The sequence below is a fragment of the Linepithema humile genome, chromosome 6, assembly GCF_040581485.1.
Source record: "Linepithema humile isolate Giens D197 chromosome 6, Lhum_UNIL_v1.0, whole genome shotgun sequence".
Taxonomy (NCBI): domain Eukaryota; kingdom Metazoa; phylum Arthropoda; class Insecta; order Hymenoptera; family Formicidae; genus Linepithema; species Linepithema humile.
The window spans coordinates 26,760,717-26,787,965 of NC_090133.1; the positions used below are offsets into that span (position 1 = coordinate 26,760,717).

The 27,249-nt window shown below is 35.0% G+C and overlaps 3 protein-coding genes and 1 long non-coding RNA gene across 14 annotated transcripts in view; 2 read left to right on the plus strand and 2 right to left on the minus strand.

Annotated features, from left to right (window-relative positions):
* Positions 1-1,484: 1,484 nt before the first annotated feature.
* On the plus strand, positions 1,485-8,773 carry LOC105671335 (zinc finger-containing ubiquitin peptidase 1). 7 transcript variants are annotated; one of them, XM_012365403.2, is made up of 9 exons: positions 2,206-2,527; positions 4,503-4,742; positions 6,154-6,449; positions 6,525-6,828; positions 6,933-7,360; positions 7,452-7,848; positions 7,919-8,046; positions 8,110-8,333; positions 8,418-8,773. In XM_012365403.2, exons 1-9 carry the CDS (start codon positions 2,508-2,510, stop codon positions 8,460-8,462), a joined length of 2,082 nt encoding a protein of 693 aa, XP_012220826.1. In that variant the 5' UTR covers positions 2,206-2,507; the 3' UTR covers positions 8,463-8,773. The 7 variants fall into 7 exon arrangements, 6 of the variants coding, with proteins under 6 accessions (XP_012220823.1, XP_012220822.1, XP_012220826.1 ...); XM_012365400.2 differs by having other exon boundaries at positions 2,198-2,527; positions 6,154-6,828; positions 7,943-8,046; XM_012365399.2 differs by having other exon boundaries at positions 2,204-2,527; positions 6,154-6,828.
* Positions 8,774-10,227: 1,454 nt separating this feature from the next.
* LOC105671215 (uncharacterized) lies at positions 10,228-11,266 on the minus strand. The gene is made up of 2 exons (XR_001100578.2): positions 11,093-11,266; positions 10,228-10,624 (listed from the first exon to the last, which is right to left on the minus strand). It is a non-coding gene; the product is annotated as an uncharacterized lncRNA (long non-coding RNA).
* A 604-nt stretch (positions 11,267-11,870) lies between these two features.
* Positions 11,871-27,249, plus strand: part of LOC105671375 (MOXD1 homolog 1) — a 31,416-nt gene continuing 16,037 nt past the window's right edge. The window contains exons 1-5 of the mRNA XM_012365492.2: positions 11,871-11,987; positions 12,471-12,641; positions 24,203-24,339; positions 24,577-24,857; positions 25,231-27,179. Coding sequence (XP_012220915.1) covers positions 25,803-27,179 — 1,377 coding nt within the window. The 5' untranslated portion in view covers positions 11,871-11,987; positions 12,471-12,641; positions 24,203-24,339; positions 24,577-24,857; positions 25,231-25,802. The remainder of the gene's footprint in view (positions 11,988-12,470; positions 12,642-24,202; positions 24,340-24,576; positions 24,858-25,230; positions 27,180-27,249) is intronic.
* Positions 14,187-23,515, minus strand: LOC105671377 (aminopeptidase N-like). Of its 5 annotated transcripts, XM_012365494.2 has the most exons (12): positions 22,561-23,511; positions 21,499-21,997; positions 20,366-20,917; positions 19,700-19,862; positions 19,299-19,518; positions 18,842-18,923; positions 17,646-18,016; positions 16,358-16,632; positions 16,028-16,209; positions 15,597-15,893; positions 15,444-15,513; positions 14,197-15,265 (listed from the first exon to the last, which is right to left on the minus strand). In XM_012365494.2, exons 2-12 carry the CDS (start codon positions 21,981-21,983, stop codon positions 15,122-15,124), a joined length of 2,841 nt encoding a protein of 946 aa, XP_012220917.1. In that variant the 5' UTR covers positions 21,984-21,997; positions 22,561-23,511; the 3' UTR covers positions 14,197-15,121. The 5 variants fall into 5 exon arrangements, with proteins under 5 accessions (XP_067212670.1, XP_067212671.1, XP_067212668.1 ...); XM_067356567.1 differs by lacking the exons at positions 19,700-19,862; positions 21,499-21,997; positions 22,561-23,511 and having other exon boundaries at positions 14,191-15,265; positions 20,366-20,503; XM_067356570.1 differs by lacking the exons at positions 19,299-19,518; positions 19,700-19,862; positions 20,366-20,917; positions 21,499-21,997; positions 22,561-23,511 and adding an exon at positions 18,699-18,750 and having other exon boundaries at positions 14,189-15,265; positions 18,842-18,921.

Here is a 27,249-nt window from a genome sequence, read left to right on the forward strand (position 1 = left end):
AGTCTCGCTCGCGGCGATCGGTGCGAGTAAGAATGTCACCCTCCGGCGATCCCACGGCGAGCCCGCTCGAAATTAAATGATTAAATTAGCCATTAAACCGCGAAACTTAACCGTTATGCCGAAGATCATTACCGGCAATTATTTCTCCTTATGGAAATTGCAGGTTCAACGCGGCTCTCCGATCAATCAAATCGGATTTATACTGTTTTCGGATATTCTGTGCGGTCGCCCGGACTCATCAAGGTTTTATTCAAACCCGCATATTGTCGCTTGATGGAGACATTCGGGAGAGGATATATTTCAATTATTCCGCGAGATCGGAGAGCGCGTTGCCAAAAATCTGTCCGCGAATGCCAATTCCGGGGAAACCAGTTTCGCCGACCGCGATCGAAGTCGCCGCGAAGTGCATACCGGTTTGACCTCATCGCGCGAAGTACCATAAAAATCTTTATTTCCGTACGAGAGAGGATGCACCGGGCAGCTAATTTGCAAAGCGAAACCGTGATGTCAGCCGTCGCTTATGAGTACCGCGGACGTTAACGAGACGTTTGCACGTGCAACCGTCGTTTTGCAACTTGTTGTCCGCCCACGCTCAACTTCTAGCTTCACGTTCATTTCATGCGAAGTAATGAAGTCTTATTTAACTGGTTGTGCATTAAGCAGATAACGAAACAAATAATTTGCGCGTAGTTTAACGTCACGGAATTGTTGTCTCGATACTTAATGTTGCAGCAGAATTTTGCAGTCGGTTGTACCTTCGCCTCGTTACGGTCCACATCGCTTTAGCCCGTCTATTTATTCTCTCTAGACAAACACTCTCGATGAGGTTCTTTGTATCGGAACGATCTAATACCAGGAACACGGGCAACACAAAGTTCGTCGGACTCGATTTAACTCGCTCAAGTACTCGGAATGGTTATTAATTATCTCTGTGCAGACGTCGGTAAATTGGACGGCATCGTATGCATCCAGCGGGCGAGACGAGCGAAATGTGTGTTTTGATTCATCGCGAAACTGCGAATTAACGCGATGAAAAATTATTATCGATATCGTCGCGAGATTTCGTCCACAAACGCCACAACAAATTTATTTCATAAAGAAATTGCGAAATAAAATATTTTATTGGCGCAAAAAAAGATTTTTGAAGATAAGAAAAACGTAAATTTTTCACAAATATTATATGATATGATTTAAAATTATTGTGACTCAGGATTAGGATATTCAAGTCGGCGGAAAATTGCGCTGAAGTTCCCCCTTATTCTGACTCATTTATCTTTTACAGGAAAGGGAGAAGACGGCTAACAAGGGAGGATAAGTGCAAACAGTTCGCTGAACGCCGATATCCTGCGCCAATCGTCGACTGCATGTCAATGAGGCGTTCGAGTCGAACTGAGAAATCAAACGGCACCACGAGCGAGCGTCGGCGCCGCGCACCGTGAGAAATCGGATTCCTCGTGCGAATTTGTCGCACGTCGCGATCGCGGGCGGAATCCCGAACGGTCCGCATCTGCATTTGCGATGCATCGCGATACACCAATCGTTCGTTTGCGCGCCGCGGCGACGCCGCGACGCGCCTTGCGAACCCGGAAAATAATGACACGGGCGACACGCCAACCATGCGAATCCGTCCAACGGCACTAACGCGCGAGACTCGCGTTGCATTCTGCAATTTGGATAATACACGCCGCCGCTGCCGCGGCCCGTCTTCTTACGCGCCGACTTGTCATTATGGAAAGCTGGAGCGTGAAAAGACAATGCTAGGACGATTAGAGGAATTGGAATGCGCGATAATGAGCGCGCCGTTCTCGGTACTGGAGATCACAGTGCACCGCGCAACTATTATACGTTATCCCGTTATGATTATCCCTCCGTGAGGACAGTTGGAAAAATTTGAGTGCGTTTCACACATTTCGTATCTTCTATTGCAGAATAGAATGCGGTGAGTAATTAAAATGCAGAACCAAGTCTGAAGTCAGTCCAAGTCCAGTTTGTTTCAGGATTTTTTTATAATATTGCTATAATCGATTATAGAATTTTTATAAATTTCCATCAGTTAAGCTGCATTTTTTTCTATTTTTTTCAATTATGTGACAATATAAAGTAATATGACAATATTTTATTATAAAGATATCGTTATCATAATTAGAATAATACGATCAATACCTTGCTTTGCAGATACCGCGTGTAGGGATTCTCACAAGCCACCCTCGCTCCGCGGACGTTCATGTCATTACCGACGGTGCATTTTAAAAGGATGCCGAGCGGCGCTAGAAGCGTCGTCGGGGGTGGCGTCGGGACGGCTCGTCCGACCAGCGGGGGTAATAGCGACGGGTGGTGGGCATCCCCTTGCGCGACGGGAAGCGAATCGTGAAATCGTCCGAACAGACGGACGGACGGAGTGACTGCGACACGGTCATATGGAGCCGAACGACGGGGCGGCGTGTTAGGCGATCGGCGGTCCCGCTTCCGCGGGACGAGCACGAGGGCCTACCACGAGGAGAGCGCGAATGATCGATCCGACAGTTCGGTGAGTGTGCGAGTGAGTGAAGTATCGGAAAAGTGCCACGCGCGAAGGAGGAAGAAAGGAAGGAAGAGAGCGGACGATCGGCTTCCGAGTGCGCTTGCACTCGTCGGCGCGAGAGACCCAGAAATGGGTCAACCCAACCCAGCGACGACCGTTTTCTCGCGCGAGTCACTCGGTGGCCTAGTTTCGCCGGGGACGAACAAATAAAAAGAGTCGCGACGTCCCCTCCCGCCGCCGCGAGACGGCGGCGACGTTACGCGCGCGTCTCGTCGTTGCCGTCGTCGTCATCGTCATCGTTGTCATCATTATTGTCGTCGTCGTCGTCGTCGCCGCCGTCGTGGACGACGCTGCTGCTGATCGCGAAACAGTCTTCTTTCTGCCGCGGGAAAGAGTTATGGATTCCCTCGAACTTCCTGCTGGCCTTCGGCTAGCGAGAGTCCATCGATTGACTCGCCGCTCCGACGTCGCGATACGGCATTAGACGCGGCTGATAGCCGTGCCGCTGCGGGAGTGAAATCGCCGAGGAGGTGAGAGAAGCCGCGTTAAGTGCAGCGGTTCAAGTGACAGTGCTTCGGAAAGAAACCCGTTCCGACTCATTTACTCTAATCGTCAAGATTTAATACACTGCAATAAACGCGTTTTTTCTTCTTTTTTTTTTTGAGTTAATTATGGTGACACCTTGAAATTAAATGTGATCGTCTCGAGTCGTTCTCAATGCGTTTCCCACTCGATTAATTGCGCCGGGAATCAGGAATCTGTGGGAAAGATATTCTCGGTGCAGGTGTACTTGCGACATAGTTACTATGTTGCTAACGTGCCATCGCAACCTCGTTTCACGGTCGCGGAAAGGGATGTCCGGTTCGATTGCACCGAGAGAAAAGAAAAACGGGAAAATCGAGTCGACGTGTCGCCACGATGAAATATATCTACTCGTTCGCACATTGCGTAGACTATTTCAGAAGATTAAAAAGAATGCATTAAAATGAGTGCTTCCGAAGATAGATCATGTCGATGATACATGACGGTATATCAGTTCTAAACTCAACCGTTTCTTTCGATTAAATTAAATTCTAAATTCTACACTGTGCAAGGAAAGGAAGATGTAATCGATAAAATTTTTTTAATTAATTAAATTAGTTAACTAACGTTAGTTCTTCGCGGAATTGGTTTTCAACACGAACGAATTAGCCGGAAATTGTTGGCTTACTATGAAATGTCATTCTGAGGCCGTATCGATTGTCAGAAGAAATTAATCGAGATCGCGCACATAACGTCGAATTATTCGCCGCAAAAATATTCGCGCGTGCTACCTCAACGTGCCACCGTAAGTGGATCTAAAAAGTAAACCCGCGACCTCACTCTCGCTTTGTATCGTCGTTCGATCGTGCTGGAAGCGTTTCTCAACCCGGAAGCGGTTTCCCATTTAACTTCTCCTTCGCGAGCGCTCTTCCGGAGACGTGGAGCAAAGTGCGATAAGCAGATAAGATCAAAGAGGCAGAAGGAAAGTTGTAACAAGATAAACAACAAAGTTTCATTAGTTTTGTTATTTAAATATGCACGTAAAGTATCTTTGAAGCAGTAATATTAATATTAAAATATTCATATTTCTTAGATATAATTATCAATCAATAATTATCAATTATCGTTTTTATTATTCAGAGTGTACATCTGTCGCGATACACGCTGCATATTAAGTGCCATTACTTATCCCCATCGACATAACTGATCTTGATATAACTTAATATCTGTGTGTGAGATAATCAAGAGTATCCGCTGTGCAAATGTTATTTACTTAAGGATTACGTTACTCGACTCGTCGACATCCCGCCATTATTTACCCCGGAAACTTGGAATTAATCCCGCCTACCTACGTCGTGTCGGAGAGCGCGCGCGATTAGCCGGTGATAAATTTATGACGGCGATCCTGATATCTCGCGGTATCTTTAATCTCTGACTATATTAAATTTCTTGTTGAAAGGATCGGAAAGGCCGCTACCACGGACACGCTGAAAATGGCGTCGAGCAAACCACCGGAGATGAACTACACGTGCGAGATTTGCGGCCTGGAGGGCTTCAACGACGAGGAGATGCGCTCGCACATGGTGCAATATCATCTCCAGGGTGCCGCCAACTGTCCGTTCTGCGATCTGGGCGAGATCTCGCCCACGGAGATGCTGGTTCACGTTAATAGCGCTCACTTGGACTACCTGACACCGAGGTATACTCAACAGTGCAAAAACATAGATCTACATTATTTTTTTATTATATAATTGAAAAGTTTATTATATGCTCAATAGCACAAGCGTAGATTGATCATTATACTTTTGTTAAATTCTTTATACTGAATTTTATTATAGAATGATATTAGAAAAAAGCTTTTTTTCCAAATTCATATTAATTTTATATTATTTTCTTTTTATCATATTAGCGCAAAGTGAGATAAATTAAGATAATGAATAATGCTCAGAATTTTCTTCAACGACAATTCAACTTTCCAGTTTTAGGCACAATTTTTATTTTTGTATAACATGGTTGCTACAAGATTGAGAGATCGCCGAATTTAGCTCCTGGTGTTATTTCATTTTTTCTCTTAATAATAGATAAATGTGATAATAAAATAGAATTGATATATATGAATTAATAATTAATAAGAACGCGCTAAATGCGACAATAGACTGATAAATGAGATGGATATGATGATAATAAATGAATGATTAGAATAATAGATGGAAAAACTAATTAAATAAGGTAGATAAATTAAAAAACTTTATAATAGAAATTCAATTCAATAACGTAGCAAACATAGTTAAATACAGTCCTATTAAGCATAAATCTCTACTAGAAATCTCTATGCGTAGCCCGAGAGCAGATTTATCCATATATTTTGCTTCCAACATTAATGGCAGGCTTGATTAATCAAATTGGCACTTGTAATAATGACTTTTAATTACATGCAATTTGAAACGTAGATACGCAAAAAGTGGGTCCCAAGGGAAACGGTAGATGTCACCACTAAACGTAATCAGCAGTCCCACAGCTATTAGCAAAGGAGTAAATTTATCTATACAGTTGCGATTATTATTTATTGATGCGACCACCATATAACTATAGATGCGGGCACGAACAGTCTTAATTTTCCAGCAATTACCGATACGCTAATGAATTACCGTTAATATTACCGACACGCTAGTACCTTACCGGTTGATAGTTTACATTTTTTCCCTCCAATATGTCACATGCTGGATAGTCGTACACAGTTTAAAGACACATGTCACAACAGTTTAAGTTAAAAAATAGCAAGTGTTATCAATGCCCTCGTATTTAAAAAAAAGAGCTACAGAATTTATTTCCATGAGATTCTCAAAGAAACTTTTTAAATGCAAGGAATATTGCAAGAGTCAGAAAAGAGCTGGATTGATTATGTGTCACACAGCGAAACGTCGGCGAATGCAGAAATGGCAAGAGAAAGTGTTGAAGAAAAAGTAATACGCTTTGCGACCACGATATTATCAATGCATGCACGTAGTTTCCGTCGTTTTATATCCCCGCGCGCGATTCTGCATAAATATTGTCTGAAATGTTCCAGTGGACAAAGATCTTGCTAACGGTAATCGCTTGTATACTTGCAGCACTCCGGAGAACGATATGATGGCGTTCATCGATGATGACTCGCTGATGGATGAACATAACAGACACGATGAGTGCAGGGCGCCTTCGCCGTCTATGTCTTTGCGGCTGCCTCATCTGCAGAACGGCTGGGGCAGTTCTTCCGCACAACGTGTCAAGCAGCAACAGCAGCAGCAGCAGCAACAACAACAACAACAACATCATCAGCAGCAGCTGTCGCCAAGAAAGCCGGTTGTCCAAGCGAATCCCAACATGAATAATAATAACAACAATAACAACAGTAACAATGCCAATGCCGGTAACGGATGCACACAGTGTTCAGACTGTATTCGTTGTGAGAATGTGAGGAATGAGCATGTGGCTTCTTGTTCAGTGTTGGAAGGTGCAGCGGGCCAAGGTTCACCGCTGCGTTCAGGCCTAAATCTACAACTGCGCTCGCACGCTTCCCCGAAACTTCCAGTGCAGGAGTGCCCCATGTGCCCCTACAGTTCCGACAGTCCGCTGAGGCTGGAAGAGCATATCAATCGCCAACACTTTGATCTCACCTCGCCGTCCTTCCCGCCGGACTCTCCGCCGTCCCGGGATGGAATTTTCAACTGCCCACTTTGCGTTACATCTTTTCCGAATTCTTCTGACCTTGAGTTACATGTTAATATTGAGCACAAGGATATACTTAGGTACGACACTCCTCTGTGCGATGGAGATTCGTGAAGTATTATAAAACAGAAAGCAATCTTAATGCAATTAAGAGATAAGTATTTAATCGATTTATCTTTGACAGTCCTGCGAATGGAACAACCTCACAATCCGATATAGCTACTATCGGTAGCTCGACACCTGCCTGTCCAGTATGTCTTAGTACATTATTTAAAAATAATGACGACCTAATGGCACACATCGAAGAACACTTCAATAAAAAGAGCACACCGTCGCCCGTGACACCAGACGTATCAACCGACAGAATGCTGGCTAAAGACATGGAGAGAAGAGAGAAGGAGGTGAGGAAGTTGCGCGAGCAGCGTGAGTTCGAGATGCTGAGAGCGCAGTACGGTATGGACAATCAGGGTAACTTCAGAGAGCAAAGTGTCACCAATATGCAGAGGGCTGTGTACGCGGGCGAGATGACGGTGGCCGATTTCTTCGAGAGACAAATCGAGCTCAGAGTCGCCGAGAGCAGCGGGATCGACGACGGCAGTTCTTGTACACGCGGTAAGTAATCTATCTTCTATGTAGAAAGCTCTAAATCCGACAATCCAGCGCTGCAGCTTATCTATGAATGACAATACTTATTCCTTCGTAGGTTTGGTTCCGAAAGTACGAGCCATCAGTCAGGCTTGCAGCAACGTGGTGAACACCTGGATGTGTTCCACCGTGGACCATTACGCGTCGACTTACGGCGACAAGGGCTGGGGCTGCGGTTACAGGAATATGCAGATGCTAATCTCGTCTCTCTTACAGCACACAGGGTACAACGATCTAGTTTACAAAGCGTGGGGCTCCGGCGGCAGCAACTCCACGGAGAACCCTTTGCGCAGCTCCATGCCGTCGATTTCTCGATTACAGAAAATGATCGAGTGGGCGTGGGCGCAGGGATTCGATATCCAAGGTGCGGAGCAGCTCGGCGGTAAACTCGTTAACACTAGGAAATGGATCGGCGCGACGGAGGTATTCACGCTGCTGTCTAGTTTGAGGATAAAGTAAGTTCCATGATCTCGGCCGATCGCCAAGTCATACGACGCACACTTTTCTCTCCCTGACTTCGTACAGGTGTCAGCTGGTGGACTTTTATAGACCTACCAGTGCGGACGGCGGCCATCCCGAACTGTTCAACTGGGTGCTGCAGTACTTTCAACGATGCGACGATTTTAAGCCACCACTTTATCTTCAGCATCAAGGTAAACATTTTTTGGTCATTTTTCAGACATCGAAATCAAGTTAACGTATTTGAATGCTTTCAGGGCACAGCAGAACGATAATGGGCGTGGAACAATTGAGAGACGGCTCGATAACCATGTTGGTGCTAGATCCAAGTCACAGCCCGGCGCAAATGACGCATTTCAGTAGCACGAGTAGCGCGCCGGGCGCTATGAGGCTTGTACGAAAGTCAACCGCCGCGATGAAGGCCAGACAGTATCAAGTTGTAGCTGTAACCGGAACTATGGATACGGAAACACAATATCAGGTAATATAGGCGCCTCGTTATTTATTGATAATACGCATCAACTCGTCTACTTTATTTCCCGCATCTTCTTCTTTTTATTTTCAGCAAAGTAAAGTACTACGATCAATGCGTGTTCCTCAAGACAGGTGAGAGTTGCTGGTTCGAGAAACGATCGAGTCTCGCGCGAAGACTATAGACTACTGCCTCAAACCAATCTTGTCCGGCATCCTTGAAATTACGTGACCGCGATGTCCTTTGTTCTTCTACTGCTAGCAGACTTATTCCATTGTATAGTAGTTGCAGATCGTATTATTTAACAATATATTCTTGCATCTCTATAGCCATTAATGATGGACTGACTCTTTGAATCGTGTCCGCGCGACGCCTGTGACGCAGTGGACAATTTCGCGGAGCTAATATTCAAATATCAAAAAAAAAAAAAAAAAAAAAAAGAAAGAGAAGGCTCCCTGATGCGTTCGCTGCTGTTCGAGCACGTAATCCTTTCCGAACGGAGAAAGTCCTTATCTTTAACAAAAACTTGCCGTATCCACGTGCGTGTGAATTTCTGCGAGGAAAATTGTCAGATCGAGACGGCAAAAAAGTCCAGGGAAAGATAGCGTTAAATCGATCGTCGTTTCTTGTCCAAAATGTTCTGCTCAATTTTCGTCGCACAGGCTGTGCTAACCCTTAGTCGACCAATCGTCTCGTACCGATCGGTTGCACCATCGAGAGAGCCGTGGCAGAGCTTGGAAAACGAGACTTTTTCGTAGCTGTGATGCTGTTATCAATACGACGCTAATCACTCACGTAGCGTCTAACGGACACACTCTTGGAAACGCTCCAGAATCGATGCGGTGTTCCCAGCACTTATCTGGTTCTACATTCTACAATTTGTGAGAAAATCCTCCATCAAAGGAGGAGAAAGACCTCCATCAAAGTGTTGTCGACTTTTAGTCAATATAAAAAGTGCCGAGAGCCATATGGTATATACCTTAACGACAAATTTTATATAACAATATGAAAGATATTCTTTGACGCATTTTGATTGCTAAAACGCTTCTATGAAAGAGTCTGGAGTGTCTGCAAAAGTGACGTAAGTCGCATTTTCATATATTATATATTATATACTATACACATACACATACACACATTACACATGTGCACTCTTCGTTATATCGTACTTCACTGGCCCACACATAAAGTACAACTACTTTCATATTAATTATAAAATATTCTATTTAATTATCCAATCGACTTTAGACTACTTATGTCTTAGCTCGTAAGTTCAATACAATGCTGTGAATGAGAAGATAGATGAAGAAAAAAAAAAGTCCATTTACTTGTTATTTATATTATACACTTGACGATTATGTGACTTAGTAAATTATTATTATCATTACTCTTATCATGGTTCATAAATTGTACTGATATATCTAAGATCTATTTATTATAGTTAAAAAAAATATATATATATTTGCGACCATTCAATGAAGGGCGCGACACCCGCGTCACGCGAGGATGTCGCGTCGTTGTTTTATAGCTTCGATATTTATGGTGCACCAGTCGAACGTAAGTTTGTCTTTCAGCCCAGTAGGACCACGTCGCAATAACATTGACTGACTGCAAAAAAATGTCAGAAAATGATAAATTATTATTATTATTATTATACTGGATTTTGCCATATATGTCGAATTAAGAATCTGTTCATTATTTGGAGTGTTCAGGAAAACCAAATTGTGGAATCGTTATGCAAGAGTAAAACCTTCGCATTAGCCACACATCAAATTAAAATATATGCTTTGTTAGAATTCCCAAAAAAAAAGAAACTAATTTTTATCCTTATCCTATTATGAGATAAAAATTGAAGATTGAAATAAAAATCAGTTTAAAAAGGATATACATTTAGTCAGACAAATTCTTTTGGAAGAATGCTTATTTTTTTATTTCTTATAAATCATTGGTACAATCTGCTTCATACTTCTTTGAAGCTTGATCACAATGTCAAAAAACTATTAAATTAATTTGTTACTATCCCTATAAGAAACTCATTTAGCTTCATAGATGCAACACTTATTTTTATTTTCTAAAAAATCTAAAAAGATAATTATTTACAAAGACATACATAGTAAATATGTCTGTGACCTGAGCATTTTCTTTATAAGAAAACTTTACGTTCTTTGCTGCAAAGATATCTCTGGTAATGAGATATTCATCAATCCTGTTTGTTTTAAATATTAAATCCCATTGATCTCATACAAGTTTTATGCGCTTCTATGAGATCGCCGCAATTTTCCTCGCCCTTTTCTATGATGCTGAAAAGATTAAATGCAACTTTGATAATAATATAAAACGTAAATCTTCTAAATTAAACAAAAACTAACGAAAACTTACTAGACTTTCAAAAATTATCAAAGTAATATATTTCAACATGTTTCAATTAAAAGTGATTGCAAATTCAAATCTTTAAATTCAAGAATTAAATTTTTGTTATTAGAACAAAATTTGGAAGTTTGGAACAGTTTGGAAGTCATGGAACAAATTACATTCCATGACAGTAAAAGTTAAAATACAATTTTTGTTGTACATTTCTACATTAAATTCAGCTAGTAATACATTTACAGTTTTAAAAGTTTAAAATATAAAAATCAATATTTCATTTATCTTTTAATAATTATATGATTCAAACATAAATAAAAGAATTCGATTTAAAATGTGCAATAAAATAAAACCCGCAATGTTTCTAACCTAAATGCTGAATATTTAATCATTAAATTGCATACCATGTATCCCTCGCTTTCTTCGTTTCAGGACAAGCACAGCAAGGTTTCAATTTCTTTTTCTCCTCCGGCTTCGTTTCAATCTTCGCTTCAGCGTTACCCATTTTAATTAATTATAACAAGAATCACAGAATGTGTAAACGCTGCGCTACAAATTACATATACGAGGTTAAGATATCATATGATGACCCTCGCGGCAGATTTTGCAAATTCTTAAAACAAAACCGTCGATATGACCAATTAACTACCTTACCAATCGATGAAGAAAGATAACTTTGCATTCGTGAATCAGATAGCGCCAGAAACATGAAAAAATAGACATTTTATCATAGAGTTTAAGTTACGTTTTAATCTTTAATTATGAAAATATGGACTGCTAATTACCTCCACTTTTCCTATCTAATCCGTATATAAGAATATGTATCCAACATCTTTCAATATTTTTCGAGATTTTGGCCCCAACCTGACGAATTGCGGAAAATTCAAAGTATGTAAGAAGGATGCAAGGATTAGACCCGTAAAACTGCAGGTTTAAATTAAAGTCATTTATTTTCCCTTTTCTATACTTCCTCGATTTGCAGCCTTCCACAAAACAATATAACATTATTTTTATATATTTAAATTATTGTCAAAAATTCAAGCCACAAATCTTGGATATCAAGTCAAGTTGGCTTTAGCGGTCCATATTTTCATAGTCAAAGATTTTAAGGGTACCTTAAGGGTTGGAAACTTATCTGATTCTAATTGGTTGATCCACTCCATTACTTTTCCAAGATTCCATTTTCCGAAGTTTCGACTCACGGGACAGCACCCTATAATTATCTTTCTTTAAAAAAAGTGTTTCTAACAACTAATTACTATCAGCAATGCGTGTTTCTTGCACCACATCTCATACAAGGTATGCTACAATATGCATTATTTTTGAAATTGGAGGATATTCTAAACTTTATCTTAACTTTATCACATAACCAATAAAATGTATACGGGTCTTCAGCAAAATCGCACAAACTTTGTTGGTTACCTGCAATTTTATTAAATAATAAGAATTGACCGTTTAATTGAGCATTCAAGAGCTTGACACACAAATGGCATACTTATAAGCTTCTCTCGAATGTTTACTATGATTATACTTTTACTTGATCGTTTACAACACTATCATGAACGTTCTTGAATTCCTTGAAAGAAGGAAAGAAACATTTGTTTCTCAGAATATTTTAACATATTCGCTTTCGCGTACACAAAACGCGCACGAGACTTGAATATATTATAGAATATATATTATATTATATTATGTATTTTGATAGTTTTATTTTAACAGTTGTTTGACAAGTTTAAAGTGTTTAAACAGATTTATGAATTAAATCAATTAAATTGGTTTTAGGCTGTAGACATATATATCTACAGTTGATACAAAGAGAGGCTTTAGAACAATCAGAGCAACACCGTCTCTATCAATTCATCTAAAGGCTGGAAGTCATGAAGATGAACGTGAGAAGAGCAACTGTGGCCAGAGCAAGAGATAATAGACGCCGCTGCGGAAGCCAATGTACAGGTAAAAATGGCTATGTTTGTTCATGTGCGATGTGCGCTGAAAAGTTTGGCCAGTTTTTACTGTTAGAACCCCAGGGAGAACAACAGGTCTAAGAAACGTCTAATAGACGTCTATTAGACGTTTCTTAGACCTGTTGTTCTCCCTGGGACCACGTGCAAATTTATATAAAAAGTGTAAAAAATATGTTTGTTCAGTATGTAGTGTAGAGATTGAAACAACGAAGCAAATTTCTTGTCACCTCGTCGCAGGACGTTATAAATGCTGCGCATTATAAACCTCGTCCAGGAATATTTATGTTTAGGAGTATGATTGATTATTATATTATATAATAACTAATTATAATAATAAAAAAACATTAGATGACGATCATTTGTTACTTGAGTAATTATTTTAGAATAAAATATTTAAAATAAAACTCATAGTAAATAAAACTCACTGTAAATAAAACTTATAAATAAAACCAATCGTTGCTCTCTAGATTCAATAATATATTTAATACATTATTGAAATAATATTATTATTATAAATAATAATATATTATTAAACGCTATAGCGTTCGAATTATTAGACTCATATTTGCATGCAGCTTACAACAAAGTATTATAAAAAAAAACAAGCACACTTTCGACATTTTTTAATCAATACGAATAGTGATATGACACACTTGTAATAATTTCAATATAAACCCCAGGCACAATTAATTATTCTTTATTCTTCTTAAAAGTAGCATATCTCTCTCTCTCTCTCTCTCTCTCTCTCTCCCCCCTCCCTCCCCCCTCTCTCTCAAAATAATAAGAATGATAATTTAATACCTAAAAGTACTAATTAATGAACAAACATGAACCCGATTAACAAATATCTCGTGACCGGTGCAATTTTCGTCTACTGCGTTTTTACTTTAATCCAACGCATCTGTCTATCGGATATCGAAACCTTGAAAGGCAGATGGTGTTGGAGCAAAACGTGATCACGTAGCAGGTGTATAGTTGCTGAACGCGTGCGACAGGTGAACAGGGGACGGCTTTAATTCCCGCATGCGCTCAAAATTACTTCCGATCTTGTGAAACTACGCAATTCGAAACCTAACGAAAAGAAAAATTAACATTATAAAAAAGTATAAAATGTCGTATAGTCAACTTTTAATTCGTATATAATAGTTGCCAGATTGTTGAGAGGTGCAGTCAAATTTCAATAATTAGTATTACTTTTCATACATTTTTCTGATACTTTGAATTCTCATGATATAAATATACTCGAGATATTTTAATCTATATTCTTTATTTTATTCTTGATAAAAATTACTTTTTTTACAACTTTTATTTACAACTTATATTATAACTTTTCAAACATATTTTTAAACATATTTCGAAATCGATTCTTTTTTCAATGTGGATATTACACGTTTACAATTGTCAATTCCGTACAATTTATTATAAACTAAAGAATACCAATATTTGCATTATTCATTATTTGTTTGAAATAATAATGATATTAAGATATAAAAAAAAATTAAAAACGAAAATAATATAATTTAAAATTAGCACACACACAAATAATACTTAATTAAAAATTAAAGAAGAAAATGTAACGGTTATTAATATAATATAAATGTATTGCTTTTAACAAGTACATTGTATCTGTCAGTGCCTGTAGTTTTCGATTTGTCTTTTGTAATTAAATTTTTGTTCTTCTATTTTTTTTTAACAGCTTGAATTAATTGTTGCCAGATTTTTTTTTACAAAATTAAGTACTTAAAACAGATTTTGATAATGTAAAAAATTTATTTACACTACAGTTTACGATATTACAATTTGCTATATTCAGCGTAATTCGGATCAGATATATCACGTATGTAACAAATTAGATATAAATAAGTTAAATATGAAGAAGTCCAAAAACTTGACCCAGAGATAATTAAACATTAGTGCTATAAATATTTTGATCATATTTGCTGTAATATATTTTTTCTAATAAAAAAATTTATTTTATTTTTTATTTCTTTAGTCTATGTTAAATAATACAAAATAATATTTAATTAGAAATTATTCTGCAAAATTTCAAGATATGACATTCCGTTTTTAATGACTCACCTACATATATATTAATTTCATGTGTCAAATAAAATACTATTAGCAATTAGCAATTTTATAAGAACAACGTAGTTAACATTGCTTCAAACTGTGAACACCAAAAATATATGAACGAAACCACGATCTTACTGTTTCGAGAAGTCACTACATACTAACAAGTATATTGGTAGCTGATACAATATACACGTCATATAAACAAATGCTGAGAGATCACTCAACAAGAAGGCGTTAATCTTATTTGAATGAAATCAAATAAATATTAGTTCAGTAACAATAGTGCACAGTTAGATTAAACAATATTTAAATATTAAAAATTATTAATTTATAAGCAATATTAATTTAAATAATTGTATTCCATTGAATCAAATGTTTGACTATTTTATTTTTTTTTTATAAGTGCGTAGATCCGTAGAACCCGTAGTTAATGATTTTTTCTGCGTGTTCATTTATGCGTGTTCTTATTTTTTCTCTAACATATCTAAACAATGTCTTATTTTCCTTTTCTTCCAGTTTATTTTTCACAAATATATGTACCTAAAACAAATTATTCCGACAATATTATTCAATATAAATTTTTATTGTGCTACAGTTTAACAAATCACAATTTGCTGTGTTTAGTGTAATTGAGATATGTCACATACATATGTAACGTATTAGATATAAATAGCTTAATATTCAATCAAATGTATTATTTGCAATTTAGAAAATATACCTTTTCCAATTGAAATACATCATGTATATGCGTAATAAGAACAATTAACGTGGCAATTGTGCTAACTTTTCTATAAAAAGAGAACAATAAATTTAATAAAGATAACAAATTTTCATAATTAAAAGAATATATTATAAAGGAAAATGTCATTACTTGGGTTTTATGTTTTCAAACTGTTCCAAAATATACTTAAACGCTATATTGTTACTTGCATGCCTCGCAATCATAAGAAGAAATACATTAGCATGCTTATTAACTTGTACATGCCTAAAAAATGTTTTTGTCTTTATGTGTGACCAATATTGAACAAAGATTTGAGAATTTCTAAAGCAAATAAAAAATTCTAAAATTCCATTATCTGCTGGTAGCCATTCATTCCACTTCTTTTCCCAAGTGTAATTCTCGTATAGAAAACCTTTACAATATGTCCATTGGTTCCATGCCAAAGGACTATGATACCAAAAAATAAGAAATATTTCTTACTGTATTTCAGTTTACATTTTATATTTTAAAGATAAAATAATTTATTAAACAAAAATAAAAGTTTGATTATATAAATATATTGTAATTCTAAAATAACTTACGAATATTTTTTTGTATCTGCAAAATGCTTTGTTAGTTCCGAATTAGATATATTTATACATTTGGGGACACGGAAAATACATGCCCACTTTATGGCTTCTTCTCTCAAACATTCAGTAAAATCGTGGTCCGAATTTTCTTCTATGTTTTGCAAAAGTCCATTTAATAGAATTTTTGTTTGTTCCTAAAAATTATTACATAATACATGTTTTATGTTCATTGTTACTTGTGAAAAGTACGCATCCATCAAACATATACACATCTTCTCTTAAACTTTTTTTTGCAATAATTGAAATAATAACTTTCTTTTATAGAACTAACTCGATACTTACTGTTACCTGTGGCATATTAGAAAATGGAAAGATACATGTCATGTATTCAAGAGCTTTAATCATAGGATGCCATGCTATATAACTTGTATCTCGTGATAGAAAGCTTACAATCTCCCAAAACGTGACAAAATCGAGCTGTTTTTTCATCAAAAAGTAAAACGCATCATCTACGATTTGAGCCCGATTGATAACATGTATTTCGACATAATTATCAGAGTTTAAGTAGCGTGCAAGTTTAAGCCAGTTCTCAGTATCATAGTTAACACGATAATATCCTATTGAATATATATAAACAGAAAAATAATATTCTTGTTATTATTATTAGAGTCTCTTGATTAAAGTTGGCAAGAAATACATTCTAATTCTAATTTTTTTAAAGCATTTCCGCAAATTGTTTACTTTTAATCAAATTATTTTAAAGAATTTATATAAAACATACTTATTGCAAATTATTGATTGCAAAATGTCTTTAAAATAATTACTAACTTTAAAGATTTAAACCGTAAAAAAATTTTGCAACAACTTTCAGTAATTGTGGGTAAATATACACCAGTCAAAAATTTTTGAAAGAATACAACTGAATATGTAATTCAAAGTCGCGTAAGTCAGCTAAAAATATTATAGAATAAGGAGTAAAATATATATATATATATATATATATATATAATGTAGATAAGAAATCGTAATTTTTGCCACTTGTCATGAATTTTTTGAAAAAAACTATTATCAAGCTGCAGAATGTTGAAGATACGTAATTTTAAGGAACAAAACAATACGTATTTTTTCGAGTCTTTTTTCAAAATAAAAAATTTTTTTTTCAATAGCTTTAAGCATGTAAAAGTACAAACTTTAAGCTTTAAAACGCTTTTTTAATTTTTGGTCTGCGATGATTTCTCGCTGAGTTACAGCGGTTTAAAGATTGATTAATTTTTTCAAAAAAGAAGCAACATTTTTCAGACGCTTAAAATTACAGTTTTCAAACCACTATAACTCGACAAAAAATAATCTTAATTTAAAAATCAAAACAGCATTTTAAAACTTGAAGTTTGTACTTTTACATGTTTTTTAAATTATTTGTGGTATTTCTTATTATCTATACATATACTTTGTCCAAAAACTTTTGACTGGCAGTGTATAATAATATATAATCATCACTCTTGAATAATATTTAAAAATTTTCAAGACAACTAAAAAATACATATTTAATAATATAAAAATTAAACTATATGAGAAGAAAAAATGAGACTATATGAGAAAAAGCATAATATATTTATCGATTAATATTTACCAATTTGTTTTATATTCACTAATACCCAATCGTTGCTGTTAATATTCTTAACTGTATAATTGTGATTAGGGAAATTTAACCAAAACAAATAATTGATATTTCTAATAAGCGACTGCGTCGTATAAGTCACAGATATCCAATCTTCTGTCGTATCATCATGATATAATTTATTAGAAATAGATTTGACGTAGCTTATCAGCATCGTGGAATCCTTATAATTTCGTGTTACATTGAGCAAGGGATAATAGTTTTTCCTTGTCCAACTATCCATTACTTTTTTTATATCAAATTTGTATGTATTAGTTGTTACATTTAGAACAGCTTGCATAGTAGTCCATAAATCATCTGAGATTGTGTTTGAATAATTATATCTAATATATTGAAAGATGTTTAAAAGTAAACACTAGAATCATTTTTATGAATAAAAATAAAATTTTACTATTTAATTTATATGAATATTAATTTATATCAACATTATTGCATAAAGTGTTATATATAAAATATATATTTTAGTCTAAGAAGTAGGTTCTTTTTATCTTGTTTTATATTCACACAAGTCAAAATAAAATGTTTCTTATTGTTAGCAAAATTGTCTCTCAATCAATCGCGACATATTACTTACTTATTTTCAAAGTTATGTCATTAATCTTTAACTTCTAAATTTATTAATGTAAGCAAAATGTTTTAAATTTAAAAAAACAAGATTCTTTTATTTATACATGATCTTCTAAATCTTAGATTTTCAAAAACTATCAAAATTTTATTACTTAAATTTTAGAAATTGATTATATCGTTTTTTGAATTTACATTCGTGGAACATATGTATGCTGTAATTTCAAAAATAATTTATATATCCCAGTAAATATTAATTAACAATAACATAACATCAATATATAACATGTTATAAATTCTACTCAACAACGTTACTGCAATGTAACACATGTCTTGTACATCACTATTATATTGTTGAGTGAGAGATTATAACGTTGATGTTATGTTATTACTGGTTAGTGTGTTTGGGATGTTTTTGAAAAATCTACGGATAAAATGTACCTTGCAAGCAAATGTAAAATGCAGAGACCACAGTTTAAAACAGTTTACATCTCTTTAGTAATAAAATACAAATAATGTTATTTTTATATATATGTAGTTTTTTACATATGATTGTTGTATTATGTTATGATATTATTACTCACTGCGTTCGTGCATATGTGTCGATACACGTCCAAAACACATTATGAGGAATTAAACCTTGTAACATGCGCCATAACGCGAATACTGTAACAATTAAAATTATAATGTTTTATTAAATAATTAAAACTATATATCATATTGATATTATATTGATTATAATTTTTATATAAAAATAAATAATAGTTATATCTCTTTGCAGTTAAATTTTATTAAATTGTCGTGCAACATTAACGAATTTATGAACTCTTATCAATGCGTTTTTATTTATATTTATTTGAATTATAAAAAATATTTTGTTTATATTTTCTTAATATTTACTGTTAATATAATGAAAAAACAAATAAAAATTTTCTTACAATTTTTTGTAATATTTGCAAATTTACACACAGTTCTCAATAATTTTTTATTATATTTATTTTAATGATACATAGTTTTCTTGTTATAGTTACTTAAACTTACATTTCATATAATGTAGCTCTATGGATACTTTATTAGACCTTCTAGAGACTCCTCGAGACTTGAGGTGTTTACGAGTTTTACGAATTTTAAGGATACGTTTAACTTTGCTCAATGTTTTCGATTTTTTAGCAAAAGAAGTGTCATAACGTAATGATTCTTGTTGTATTTGAACAACACAGAGATCCATTACTCTTTCACGCTTAACATATTTCAATTCAACCTGAAAAGTTTTATGTGACATAATAGATATTTAGTATAATTCAGTAATGTGAGAAAATTATATTCGCATTAGTAACATCTATTCAACACGCAGCTGATTACTACGAATAACCATTTTGGTTGTTTTTTTTTATCATAAAGTCAAAAAATGTAGTAAATCAATAGTATAAATATAATAAAACCTCATCCAAGAGATGTGCTCCATAAAATGTAGTAAAACTGTTATGTGACCAAAGAAATACATCGCCATACCAAAGAGATGTTATTTGCTTCGCTATTAAGAGTCCCACATTTATTTTACGCATAAAGGGATACAAACTTTTATTGTAAATAATATCTGTTACTCTAAAAATTATTTTCAAGCAATAGGATTACATTGAAAATTTTTGCTGTAATAATGCAGACTAATAAGTTTATTAAAAAAGGAGAAGAAAAAGAACTTGACACGTATTTACATCAATTATAAAATGTATAAAAGCATAATAAGTGAAAGAAAATTTTAATGAGTTCTCTCATAGCATCGATGCAATAAAACAAGTTCTGTAGCGATTGCTTCATGTATAGCGTAAGTTATTTTCTACGATTTTGATATCAAAAATTAAATGAAAACTAAGTGAAAATGAGGGAGAAGCTAATTATTTTAATTCTTTATTTAAAATAACGGTGGGAATATTTTTTTAGTGTGTAATACAAGTAACATTGTATAAATTTTGATTGCTATTCATTTAACATTTAACAAACATATTGGCAAACGTTCAAAGATATGTTTATCTATTAATTTTAAAATATCATTAATAATGTTATTTTCTTATTTTGATTTTAATTATTCTTTTAATAATAGATATTACCTATGCGAAACGAGTTCTCGTGTTTTTATTTCATCGTCTTCAGGTTTCCATACTTTCTTCTTTAGGACTCCGTCAATGTATTGAGTTTCTTTTTGTATATTACGATAGTTTTTGTCGTCAAATTTTGTATACGTAATTCCTGTTGCCGTTCCATACGTAATTGTAACGTAATTCAGTTTTTTTATATTTATATTTCCTGTTGTGCGAAAATACTGCAATATAGAAGAAGCAATAGATTTTGCATACTGCACATTTTCTATTTCCGTTTTTCTGCACCAAAATACGACATTCGAATGCAAATCAAAAAGTGGAACAAGTTTGGTTATTATTATCTTGATGTCGTCAATTGACATTAAAGGTGTCTCATTATAATGTATCCATTGCATATCATGGTCATCTTCTGCTGTATTATTGTTTTGTATTGGCATATTCGATAAAACTTTGTAAATTGAAGGATACTTAATGCTAATGTTAAAAGTTGCTATACAAGCACGGTTCACGCACGGTAATATATTTCGGCCTTTTATTATTTCGAATTTTCTTGCATTCAACCTATAATATTACGTATTAACAATATAGCAAATGGTTTTGATAAAAATAAGTTATTAATTACAGATTTTTTAAAGCAAGATTTGAAAGACATAAAAATAGTGCGAGATTTCAGGGTTCTATGGTTACATAGGCGCATGCTTCGGCATTGGAAACGGCAACGCCAAATGCATATAGAGAAAAAATGTGTAAAACAAAGCATGAAAAATACAAATCATATTTAAAAAAAGATATTAATTGCTTAAACACAGATAAAATCAATGTGACAGAGTTTCAAATCAATAATTTGCATACATTCGACTTCTTGAAGATTTTATAGTAATTTGTGATTCTATAAGTATACGCGCGCGATATATATGTCGAATGCAATGATTTGAAATATCTTCTACATCTAAATCGATAAATTTTGTGCACAGTATGAAATATACTTAAGTATAGTTGTCTAAATTTTATCTGTTTTATGTAATTTACAGTTTTTGACATATCATGAGAGCGATGAATGTAACGAATATTTTATTTTTGCGAACAATAATAACGAATAATACTTATAATATAATGATGTATTTTTAATATTTTTTACTTACACTTTGTCTCCCGTTTCGTCTAGATATATAGAGCCTAAAGGAGATAAATTCTGTGTGCTATCAATTATGTTACGGCTGTATATGATTTTTAATTCGTATTCTCCAGGTATTAAGTATTTCGTAAAATCAAGCTGTAAAATGTCCTCAGCGAGATATGAATAAGATAGTATAAAAGTCTGATTGCGAACATTATCAACATTATCAACATTATCTATTTGCTTTAAGCCAGTCAAAAAGATATGCAATATAGAACATGGACTCTTTAAGTTTATAATTATTCCTTTCGTGGAATTGTTTATTTGGATAAAAATACTGCAATCGCCTATTAAGATATTTTCCTCGTAGAAAAATTGAACATTACAATCGTAATACAATGCAGACAGATCATCAATTTGTTCACCATTTTTTGTATTGCTGGCTGTAGAAAGAGTTAATATAGTAATTAACACCAATCCACCATTGAATAAGACTTGTCTGAATGCCATACTAATTTGCGTATCTGTAAAAAAATTTTTTTGTTAGGGAAAATACTTACATATATGCAACACATTTATTTTTATATAATCAAAAAAAGCAAATTTAATAGCAATTGCAACGATTCGTATTAAGATATAGAATTGTCGGCAAAAAAACATAAAAAGAATGACGAATTATTTTTAATAATTTAAAAAAAAATATTGTACATGTAAAATTATATAGATTTTTGTTAAAAACATAACTAATTTAAAAATATTTTTTTATATGAAAAATTGAATATAGTATTATTTCAAAATGTAAACATGATAAATGCCATTTGGATTATATTGAGAGACAGAAACTGTTCAAATAATTCTAGAAACGTCTAATATAAACGTTTAATCTATTTATGATATTTATTTGATTAATTTTTACATCAAAACAGTTGATCATATATCATTAAATGTATTAATTTATTCGGCAAAAAATAAAAAGAAATATTAAGCATATCTCTATAACTTTGAAAAAAAAAAAATTTTTTTTAAAGAATAAAGCTACATGTATTTGTAAAGCTTTAAAAGAAATATTCCATTTTTAATTACTTACCTACATATATATTAATTTTATATGTCAAATAAAAAACAAGACTGTGACAATTAGCAATTTTGTAGGAAAAACGTAGTTTTAATATTGCTTCAAACTGTCAATCACAAAGATGTATAAACGAAACCGCGATCTTACTGCTTCGAGAAATCATTGAATACTAACAAGCATATTGATAGCTGATATGATATACACATTATTTCATATAAATAGATGCTAAGAGGTCACTCAACTTATGTGCAAGCAAAAGCAACGAACTCACTTGAATGAAATCAAATAAATTAATGCACAGTTCGATTGAACAATATTTAAATACTGTCGATTACATTTTCGCGATATAAACAGAAAATAGTTCAGATACTTTTTTGAGAATAATTTAAATATCACGTTGCATGCACAGCATATTTCTGTAAACTTACTTTGATTTCGATCGAAAACTGTCTTACGTCAAACGTTGCAATTCTATCTGATTTCACTGAAACTACGCTTTGCAACCTGTCATCGCGGAAACATTTATGTGATTAATATTGATAACACGCTCGCGCGAGAATAGCCGAATATCATCTGAGTGTAAATAGAATGTTAATAATTTATTTGGACGTGGAGGAAAAACGCGCGCGGAATACGCGATCGATCGAGTATGTCCCTGTATCTATTGTTCGTCTCGTACGTGTGTTTGATAGGAATCCTTTCTTATGCTTCTCGCGCGGTTTCATCGGTTTTTCTCAGGATGACGCGAGAGTCTCAAGCCGTGGCACTTCTCTCCCGTAAATAAGAGACAGCGCGGTGGGAGAGAACGATGAATAATTTCGCCGGATGAATACTAACAGCCGTACGTCAACTTCTGCGATCGGTATCGTATACTTTCTGCGCAGAAATTCATGATAAGAATACCTTTCTGAAAATACTTTATAATAAAACTACGAGCGACAGAGATCACGCGGGTAAACAGGATTGCAGAGTCGCAATTTTCCAATCCGCGTGCGAAAACTAATTAAGCGATTTTTCCAGAAGGCTCTTGCCGCCCAAAACTATCGATTGAATCATTATATACGTCATAAAATTATTCTGAAAGGGTAATTATCCTTAAAACAAATCCTAGCTTCTTCAAGCTTTTCCCACCCAAACTAATTTCGAAGGAACCAGTTAATTTTGTTGACTTTGAACGGCAATAGAAGCATATCGATTGATAACGTATCACATGTCACAATAAAAAATAAATTTTGATATCCGCAGAATCTCTATTTTTTATTCATCCTTGCTATTTTCTTGAACGCCAAATAATTGTAAACATTTTTTTTATTGTGATGCAAAATTATCTCAGCAATCAAACACCATCTGAAACACACTGTAAATTTACTTCGATTTTGATCAAAACGATTTTATGTCAAACGTTGCAATTCTGTCGCCAGTAAACACAACATCGAAATCTGGTCTCATCGAAAATTGCATTTTTAAGTAACTTTGATAATTCGAATTCTGTCGCATATCTTTAGACGATTTCTGAAAACACTTATAATTGAATTATTTTAGAGAGATTCTGTAATGTTCTCCCCATCGCATTTTTGCATCACTCGATGTCAAACCGTAAGGAATAAGGATCGATAACCCTTCTCATATATAAAGTATAGTATTTCGATGTCAGTTACAGGAAGTAACCTGATACAGTTGGCTTCTGAACACGTGCGGACGCTTAAGCGGAATAATATGTTCGAGGCGGCCGCCGACCGGATGGGATTCGCACGATTAAGCACCGGATCGGCAGCACCTTTAATGATATCGGTATGAAAGTCGATTGAATTGATTCCATAAATTATGTATCGATGAATAAATGTAATGTGTTTTTTTCAATATGATTCAATAATTCATTAGTAAAAGATTTAAAAATGTTCAGAAATAATTTTCTAATTAGATAAAAAGTAATTAAAAATAAAATTGGATAAAATTGAATACAAAAAAAAATTTTATTTGCACGACTGTTCACGTAAATTTTAAAATAAGCAAAATTTTGCGTAGCAGCGCTTTATTGGAAGGGCGAGGGCTGACATGAGAATCGCTGGAGAACAGAAGGGCGCGTTCGCGTCAAGGGTTCCCATTTACCGCAGTTCGTTCTACAGCCCCTCGTTTCTTTCTGGAAGAGAAGTACGCCACCGCCACGCATCGTCATCGATGTGCATGAGTCTCCGGTTACAAAAAGAAGAAAAAAGGGAGGGACGCTTCCGCAGGAAGCCAGGGTCCTTCTTTGGCCCTCATCGAACGTTCTCGGCGAACGTGCAGACGAACCGACGAGCTGAATAATCGTAAGTGCAAATTGTATGTGCAATTATCGCGTTCGGAGAATTCGAGTGAACTCGCTTGCAAAGCCGTAAAAATCCGAAATTAGGAAATAAGGATGCAACACAAAAATTAAGCAATACATATAAAAAATTATAATTAGTCACAAAAATTCTTTTTTTTCTCGAATTAAATTAGAAATTGCCATTAAATTACGTCTGACTTATCTCGCTTTTAATTCTGCATCATTTTTATATATTAAATAAGATAGAATTACAGTAAAAGAGAATTTTTATTTTGTTATAAACGCAAAAATTCCTGCGTAGATTTCTTGCATTATTTTATGCCACAATAAGAAAGATATGTTAAAAAAAGCAGGATTTGTGCTATACGATTTAGTAGCTGATGGACGAACGCGGCTAGCAAGTCAATACGTTCCTGCGTGCATCGGGGCCCTGTGTTGGAGAAGAAAGGGGACTGGAGTCGGGTATGTAAGCAGCTGCTCTTCGGGGGCAGCGGCAGCGGAGTGTTTAAATTAGTCCCGGCACAACTGTCGTGCGTGCAGCATGTACGTGAGATCATTCTCGGGTTCGGCGTGCTGAAAATAGAATTAACGAAAAATCGGTGAAAGAAACTAACATTTAACGTATCTCGCGTGATTCTAATTTTTATTGAACATGTTCAGTTTAATGTAGATTCCAAATATTCGCTTCTCGATAAGACAAAATCGATCAAAATCTCGTCGACGATGAAAAATCCTTTGTGAAAGTTGCGAGCGCGCGACGCTTGCATTTAACAAGTAAAAGTTTTAAGAAGATTATAGTTTAGTTGAAGTGATTGGAAGGGACGATAGTGATTTTTATTGCGCATTTCGGTATATTTATTTATAAAAAAAAAAATAAATATTTTGGACAAGTGACATGCGAACGACAGAGTTTGCTTAAACAATCGTATGAAGGATTAGGAAGCGAATGAAGATGCTGTTACTGAGAGTAACCGTGATATTGATCTCGTGCTGGATCGTCGTTTGTGATCTATTGGATCTCTACGTCCAGCACATGGACGAGACTATGAGGACAAAATGGTACAAAAAACATCCCATCGATTCTGTCTCCAGAAGGATAAAGAGAAGTTTTGGGTACGAAATGCCGCAATTTAAATTGCCGGAGGCCGAATTACTGAACGCCGAATTACATAAACCCATTGATAGCATTAAGATGCAACAAGATAAAAGATGCTGGTTGTTGGACGAGATAAGAGACGAACGGTTTCCAAAGGATGTAGAGCGCATCAATTCGAATAAACAAAAGGAAAATTCGGATTCCAAAGACGAACATGACAGGTCGACGAGCATCAGAGAAATTATGTCTATGTTAAAATCGAAGTCTATTGATGCTGACGACGAAATAGAGCCAACAATCTCGCAGAATCCAAAGGAGCATAAAAAAGATGAGATACATATGTCGCATCGTTATTCAGAATCAGAGGAAAATCGCGATAACAATGACAAACCTCTGGAAATCAATGAACGGAAGCCAGTTATAGTGGATAATTTAGGTCTTCTTTACAAAAGATCAAAGAAAAGTTTTGAATCGCGAAAGAAACAGTCGTTCGGAAGTAACAGTATCGATCAACAATCGTTTGATAATAGTTGGTTGAAGAAAAACGAAATTCGCAAGAACGACGTTTGGAAATATTTGTATGCACCGCTGAAGAATTTGGATCCGGAAGAAAAATTCGAGAATCCTTCACGCGTCGAGGAAACTAAATCGCCATTTATTGATAGTAAAGAAAGAACCAGAGTTCCTCAAACTCTGACGGCTAAGAAAGAAGAAGACGAGATTTATATGCCACATTATTTTCCGGAATCAGAGGAGAAACGCACTGACAAATTTATGGAAATCGAAGACTCAGAGGATGTCAACGAGATGGAAAACGATGAGGATTCGCTGTTCGAGATCATCAAAGAGAACGAGCGTCAATTCTCGTTCGACGAGCCGAGTTTGAAAAAGACGCCGAAGCCGTCTGAAACGCAAGTGCCGAAGAAATACTTACCAATGTCGGATAAACCGTTCAAGCCAACGGAAAATGCGAAGAGCATCGAAACGAAAAATGATAGACCGAAGAGGAGCGCGCCAAATTACAGACTCTCCAGATACGAGAAACTGGATGACGACGGGGACGTCGTTCTCGAGTGGGATCCCTTGGACGAGAAGGAAGTGACCTTCAGGGTCACCGGTAAAACCTTGGGCTACGTCGGCATCGGTTTCAACGATAAGAACAGCATGAAGGGCGCTGATATCCTGCTCACTTGGGTGGACGATCATACGGGCGTCGCCAACGCACTGGTAAGTCGATGATATTCTACCTGAATTCGTCCCGACGGTCGTTGATCAATAGAAAGATGACTGTATCTGC